At 36.9% G+C, this 7,632-nt stretch overlaps 1 protein-coding gene across 1 annotated transcript; it reads left to right on the forward strand.

Annotated features, from left to right (window-relative positions):
* Positions 1 to 18: 18 nt before the first annotated feature.
* Positions 19 to 7,153, forward strand: LOC127621401 (Golgi membrane protein 1-like). Its single transcript, XM_052094970.1, has 9 exons — positions 19 to 158; positions 1,425 to 1,590; positions 1,719 to 1,898; positions 3,532 to 3,586; positions 3,683 to 3,785; positions 3,889 to 3,997; positions 5,481 to 5,646; positions 5,938 to 6,261; positions 6,467 to 7,153. Exons 2-9 carry the CDS (start codon positions 1,456 to 1,458, stop codon positions 6,580 to 6,582), a joined length of 1,188 nt encoding a protein of 395 aa, XP_051950930.1. The 5' UTR covers positions 19 to 158; positions 1,425 to 1,455; the 3' UTR covers positions 6,583 to 7,153.
* Positions 7,154 to 7,632: the final 479 nt, after the last annotated feature.

Consider the following 7,632-nt stretch of genomic DNA (forward strand, 5'->3'; position numbering starts at 1 on the left):
CTCTTGCGCATGTGTGATGTGATTGATGCGCGCCAACAGCCAGTCAAGCGCCGGAGATTGATGTTTACTGTTGTTGCTGTTGTCAGTGTCATCCCGGAAAAAGACATTAGCGAAATGTCCATGCTGCGTCTTTTCACTGGACGAGACCTTATACGGTGGTAAGGACAATTTAGAATTATATATGTAATATTTTCTCTTTTAAAGGGGCAAATGTATTAAAACAGAACAGCAAGCGTGCTATCAGGTCATAATCAGTCAAATCTAAATAGATTTACGTTTAACTTAATAAATATATGGAGCTGGTGTTTAAATTAATATTTATATTTTTCAGATACTTTTATTTGATCAGTACTTGCAGTAAAAAATTTTTTTTACATTTTGCGTAGAATTTACAGTAAAACTAGTAGTAACGTGGTAAATGTGTTTCCTGTATATGCCTCTGTTTAACATATTTAACTGCAGGAAATTTCAGCATACTGCTATTTGATTTACAATCACATATGCTGCATTTGATGAGCACACTGTGCGTTCTCTAGAGGATTTGTTATATGGGAATGTTAGCACATTTAAGAGTACAGTATAACAATTTAGACAGGTAGGATATGCTGATAAAATGCTGTCTAGCTAGGCAGTTTACTGGGTTTTAATGTCCATAAATGCTGCTTATGTAAGCAGATGGACTATGATAACCAAAACTCCTGTCAATGTAGGCTGCGCAATAGAGATTGATGCCCAAAATGCTGTTTATGTTGTCTAGATAGGCTATAGGGCATGACACCCCAAAATATGGTCTCTAGGTAATTCATTAGATTTTGATGCCCGAAAAGTTTGCCTCTGTTGGGATGTAGGCCATGAAGCCCAAAAATGTTGTAGGTACCTTACTATGTTTTGATTGCCATAAATGCTGTCTATTTTGGGAGATATACCATAAACCCCAAATATGTGGTCTAGGTAGGCAGCTGACTATTCTTTGATGACCCAAAATGCTTTCTGTGTTGGGAGATAAGCCCCATAAACCAAAATGTGGTCTAGGTAGGCAGTTCACAAGGTCTGGATGCCCAAAAAGTGTGTATTTGTAGGGATGAATGCCATGAACCCAAAAACTGTTGTCTTGATAGGTACCTTACTAGGTTTTGATGGCCATACATGCTGTCTAGATAGACTGGTATGCTGTGATGCTCAATTATAATGTGTATGCATGCAGATAGTCTATTATGCTGAAAAATGTATACCAAGTAGGCAGGAAGGTTTTTGATGTTCAAAAATATTCTGTCTAAACAAGCAGCTCTTTAGGTTTTGATTCACAGCTAATCTTTCCTTCTTGCTAAATGAAAAAAAAAATAAAATGTTTGTCCTTATTTTTTTGTCAATTTCTGTATTGTGTGGCTATCATCTGTATGACGTTTCCTCTTTTTCACTTTTAGATATCCATCAGGGTTTGTGGAGCTGTAATAGATGATGATGGGTGCACTGGGGAACGGTCGACGCGGAGGTCGCTCTCCATCTTTGCTGTTGGCCGCACTAATCGCCTGCATCCTCCTGCTCGGCTTCAACTATTGGTTCTCAAACTCCAGAAACATCAATCTGCAGGTTTGACACTCTGTTTGGATTAGGCATGTCACATACTTGGATGTAGATTGTGGCCATAGGTTATGATTGGTCTACATGACCAAACATGTCTAAAAATGAAGGAGATTTGATTGGTGTTTTTTCTCCAGAGTAAGCTATTGGAGATGGATGAACACATGAGGCTGTTGGCTGCAGACAGAGACAGAGAGCAGCAGAGCAAGATAAAGGCAGAGGAGAGGACACGTAGGCAAAACCAACAACTGGATTTAATGGAGAATACATACCGTGCACAACAGGAGAGTGCAATCAACACATGGAAACAGGAAAAAGTATGAAACCATAGGTTATACTCACTAAATACAGTTCTGGGGAAAGTATGGGGAATGTATGGTTATGGAAGGTTGCTGATTTGATGAGTCATTTCTATTCAAATCTTTTTGCTCCATTCATTCTCCTTGAAAATCCATTTAAATAGGTACTGTAGATAGCTTACTAGGTTTAGATGTCCAAAAGGTATACTATAATACCCAAAAATGCACTACTATTGATACCCAAAAATGCTGCCTAGGAAAGCAGCTTGCTAGGGTTTGATGCCCATTAATGCTGTTTAGATGGTAAACTCACTAGATATTAATGCTCAAAGTTTTAATTTGACTGCACACTAGGTTTTAATGCCCAGAAATACTGTCTATTTGCCTTTTTTATGCATCCATAATCAGAAAATATTCCAGATGATTATCGATATATTGGGATTGTTTTAGATATAAACAGAGCTGCTTGTTTCACAATAGTCTTTGACTCTTCATACATATTTCTCAACACAACTTTGGTAAAGTGTGAGTGGCAGGGTAACTTAAAAGGGATTGCACACCAAATGTGTCTGGTGGATGACATGTAGTGTTTCTAAAACGGCAATGTGTGTATGTTTCATTTTAGAAAGTGCCATATCGTCCACCAGATGCATCCGGTGCGGCACCGATTTTAATTAACTCTGGTGCTTCTACTTAACCAAAGTTGTGTTGTGTGAAATAGGGTTGAAAAGACAGACTATTGTGCAATGAGCAGCCCAATTTATATCTAAAAATATCACAATATAAATCGACAATCATCTGGAAAATCTTCAGATTATCGATACGTGGTAACGGCATAGATCCCAAGCCTAGTTACAAGTATGTCTTTTTGTGGTTTGACAGCTTGAATTAAATCTCTTCAAGGCTACATACAGAGAAATTGCATAATAAACATCGCCATTTCGAATCGTTCAATTTGCGCAGTTACACCATTTTCATACGCTAAACTGCAAACTCATCAGAGTCACTTTTATTATTTTTTTTTAATGGATTTTCTCCCCAATTTTGGCATACCCAATTCCCAATGCGCTCTAGGTCCTCGTGGTGGTTTACTGACTCGCCTCAATCCGATTGGCGAAGGACAAATCTCAGTTGCCTCCATGTCTGAGACAGTCAATCCACGCATTTTATCATGTGGCTTGTTGAGCGTGTTGCTGTGGAGACCTAGCACGTGTGGAGGCTCACGCTATTCTCCGCGGCATCCATGCGCCCCACTGAGAGCGAGAACCACATTATAGCGACCACGAAGAGTTTAACCCAACGTGACACTACCCACCCTAGCAACTGGGCCAATTGGTTGCTTAGGAACCCTGAATGGAGTCACTCAGCATGCTCTGGATTCGAACTTGCGACTCTAGTTGTGGTAGTCAGCATCTTTACTTGCTGAGCTACCCAGGCCCCCCCACTTTGTTTATTCTTGAAGGAGTACAAAAAGCATCACAACTTAGTTTGGACTCTTACCTGCTGCATCAACACGCCCTGTGTGATACCAGTGCCTTGTTCTCTCCGTAAACTGCTTCAGGATATGTTATCTCACCCCTGGTGAAAGCGATGCCAGACTTGATGCCCAGAAATGTGGTATTGGATATGCTGATTGTGCTCTCTGTTATAGGAGAATCTAAAACTCAACATTTCCATCAGTACTAAAACAGTGCTGGGCATGAAATGTAAGTATCTATCTCATATGGGTACATTTAGTTGTCGTAATGTAATCTTAATGCCTCAAACAGACCTTCACATTACTGTTGATACTGTTTCATTAGATCATATGAAGTCATTAATGGAGGATCTAAGTAAGATGCAGAGCGAGCTAAAGTCCTGTAAAAGTAACTTTGACATCCTCAATAAAAAAACCATCAAAGACCTGTAAGTCCATTCTTAATACTCTCATCTACAGTAAAGACATTAGTCACTGTTGATCAGTATGATAATGGCTGTGTTTGTGTGTGTGTGTCTGTGTGTTGTGCAGGACTCAGTGCGACAAACAAATTGTGGCCATGAAAGAGGAATGCAGTCAGAAAATTGGAGCTGTCAAATCGGAAAAGCATGAAAAGGAACATCTTCCCGAAACTCTACAGGTACAGCTATGTGAATAATTACAGTTGTTTTTTTAAGCACAACTTGATTTAAAGGAGTAGTTCAAGAAAAAATGTCAGTTCTGTCATCGTTTACTCACCCTTGGGTCATTACAAACCTTTATGACTTTCTTCTGTGGAACACAAAAGAAGGATTTAAACACAATAGCAGTAGACAGTGACTCACTTTAATGCTTAAAGGGCCCAAAAGCATCATAGAAGTAGACCATGCAACTTGTTCATCATATTTCAAATCTTTTGAAGGCGTTTGGTAGGTTTCTAGATTCTTATCCTGGATGACTACATTCCTGCAGAGTTTAATCAAACAAACCTGAACCAGCTAATCATGTTGTTCGATATTACTTGAAAGTGACAGGCTGGTTTTGTTAATTTATAGAGAGAAATGCACATTAGGGTTGTGCCGACAGACGAGGATCTCTGCGATCGATGATGGTCAGAGTGATCACCAATAGCTGATGCCTTTGACGATGTCAAGATGATATTTGGCTTGTTTTCCTATTAATCTATACAATTATTATTATCATTAGACTATTATTATAATAAAATTAATATTACAATTAATTTGCCTGTAGACACAAAGACACGCGTTTGAAGAAACACTCTTAATATATATTATTAAGAACAGATGACAGAAAAGCCGTTCATGCTCATGTATGACACGCTGTTTGTATGGAGGCGTGCAGTCTCGTGGAACATGCGTAAAAGGTTCAAACTTTTTGTTTCTGTCTTCTGAATTAAATTTTTTGCAAAAACAGTATCATCTACGAGTGCTGCAAATGACCTCAGACATCTCAGCTCAGAGGTGTTTTGAGATCATTTGCTTTATTTCCACAGAGCAGTTCATAGTGAACGCAACTCTGCAGCCTGTAAAATCATACAAAATATCTAAAACAATACAAAAACACGTTCACCTCGAACCATGATTTATATTTCAGTGATTATCATTATAATTATTATTTTTACATTTATAATTGTGTCTTCATTTGTGTAAGTAATTTTCCACCATGATGTTTAGACGGATACTTGCCTGATGGTAAATGAAAAGACGGTTTATATATATATATATATTGTTTTGATCACTTTATTATTTACTTATTTGCTTTTTCATTTCGTTTGGCTTGCAATTTGAAATTATAAATGTATTTGATTTAAGTTTTTTGTTTTTTTTAATCATTTTTGCCTATGTAATTGGATATTGCAATATATATATATATATCTTGTGGAGGAGGGAACAAAACAAGTTTATTCACGCACATGATGTATTTTCCCGGACAACGAAATACCCAACTGGTAGAGAATGCATGGATGAAGAAGGTTCTTTGCCAGAGAGATGTTGTCTTTCACAACTGTTGTAAAGCCGTCTTTCAAAAAGTTGAACACCCCTTTTCTGCATTTAAAATGTGTGTTATCTGAGAAAATGTATACACTTGAATTCATTTTATTCTGTTCTTTTTCTTTTTGACAGAATCCTAGTGGCTCAAAGACACAGAAAGTCACTGATTCAAAAGCCAAATCTGAGGTTCCTCCCGCAAACCATGGGAATAAAAGTGCTGCAGGACCATCAAACATTAATTCCAACGTGAATCCACGTCCCAAAAATGATGAGACCATAGTGGGGAAAGACAAAAAAGGTGCTATTTACCGGTTCATATGAATACTTTCTGTTCAAAATGGAATACTAACTTATTGCATACTGTGGAGTATATACTTCATACAAATATTTTTTTAATAGTACGTGAAATTATAAGCAGTATGCAACGATAAACATTTCAAACACGTACAAAGTATGTTACATTTTTGTTACATGACCTTGTTTCTTCGCATTTAGCAAGTGGTGTCCAGTTTTCATCTCAAATAGGGTTATTTATATTCTCAATGTACAACCAGTATATTTTAACACCTTTTCTATCTGCTCATCTAAGATGCTGTGATCTCCAAACCAACCATTAAGAATGAGAAAGTCAACAAACCAGCCAATGAGAACGTTTTAAAAGCAGTGAAAGATATTAAAGGAAAGTCCTTAAAGGCAGCAGGTGGTGAAAAGGATGCAGATACTCTGCTGGATCAAGCAGGAATTTTTGAAACCAAGGAAGATGACATTGGATTCGAGATTGGGGATGGGAATGAGGGAGACGCTGGAATAGCAGAGAGGGAGGAAGACGCCAGAATTGGGCAGAGGAAAGATGAAGACGCCATTATGTACGACAATGAGGGCGAGATAGAGAAACAGCTCTCTAAGATTAAAGGTGTTCTTCATGATAATTTATTGCTTTTATCTAATTTTACCATCCTTTTTTTGTTTTATTTTATTAACTATCCCAGCGAAAGAGTATTGAGACAAAACTCAAATTAAGAAACTTTAAAATTTGAGTTATTTCCAAATGTATATGTTAGAAACAATTGGATGTATTAATCCTATGCATTGATGAACATTTTATTTGTTCCATACAGATGAAAATCCAGGTGGCGGACAGAATATGGAGGATGAGTTTGCTAATTATAACGGTGAAAACGACAACCAGCCGGAGTCTGAGGATGACAAACAAGCCGAGCTCGTAAGGATGTAACAAACACACCTGCTCACATGATGTGCCTGCTGAAACCTATCAGATACCCTCTGGGAGAAGAGGCTTGCTGTAATGATCATTTTGTGCTGGGTAAATATTGCACTTCTGTGTAGTGACTGATTTGCACCACAGATATCATCTCAACAGAAACTCTCATACATCTTACAGAGATGTATGAGAGAGCCAAACATTCATTCGCTAGTACTGATTTGAGATTTAACTTGAATGTAATGACCATCAATGCTATCAAGCCTTTAAATGAATGCACAGTGGGGAATTTTATATAAAAAAATAAGCTTAGCTCTTGTATATAAACAGTATTGCAGAAGCTATTCTATTACAAAATCTGACTACTTTAGCTTCTGCATGCTTTTATGTTCTGTCTTTATGATTTATGTTCTGTTTAAATGAAACTGAATGTCTAGATATTTTATCAGCCGAAAAACTCATAGGAATATTAGACCGTTACTTTCAGAGTACATTCAAATAACAGGACAATCTAGTTTTATATTTACTATAAAAAGTTGGCTTTGTTGATTTAAGGATTGTATTTACTTTATAATTTTTTTAAGATAAAAGATTTTGTATTGAATTTGTGATTTCATAATAAACATTTTCAGTTGCACTACCTCATTTGTGCATTAATCGGTTAACCAGCTAGATGAACAATGTCTGTGGCCATATTTGGTATAGAATACTAGTGTACTGCATTCTTCACAGTATGTACTATAAGGCTTACTATTTTAAAAATTATCTTAAGAAAGTAGTGTCTAGTTATCTCAGAAATTGTTTTTTTTTTTTTGTAGTAAAAGTATTAACTTTTGGCAATCCGATGAAATTATGTGTAAAGAAGAATAGAAAATTAGTGTTGATTTTACTTTTGGTTCATTCGTCACACTAGAAATGGAAGCTGTATACATACTGCATACCAAATGTTATTTGCCATTCCAAACGGAGTGCCTTATTCAAGAAAAATAAGCATGTCAAACAAATCTGTTCTTGCTACATTCATTTGGCCCATATGTTTTTTTGTATGCTCATTGTTAATGA

Source organism: Xyrauchen texanus, chromosome 27, assembly GCF_025860055.1.
Source record: "Xyrauchen texanus isolate HMW12.3.18 chromosome 27, RBS_HiC_50CHRs, whole genome shotgun sequence".
Classification (NCBI taxonomy): Eukaryota; Metazoa; Chordata; class Actinopteri; order Cypriniformes; family Catostomidae; genus Xyrauchen; species Xyrauchen texanus.

Excerpts from the sequence above, each read along its gene's own strand:
- LOC127621401 (XM_052094970.1), top strand. The coding sequence starts at position 1,456 with ATGATGATGGGTGCACTGGGGAACGGTCGACGCGGAGGTCGCTCTCCA. Across the intron at positions 5,647-5,937 it reads AGTGGGGAAAGACAAAAAAG|ATGCTGTGATCTCCAAACCA; the intron begins GTGCTATTTACC and ends TGCTCATCTAAG. Across the intron at positions 6,262-6,466 it reads ACAGCTCTCTAAGATTAAAG|ATGAAAATCCAGGTGGCGGA; the intron begins GTGTTCTTCATG and ends TGTTCCATACAG.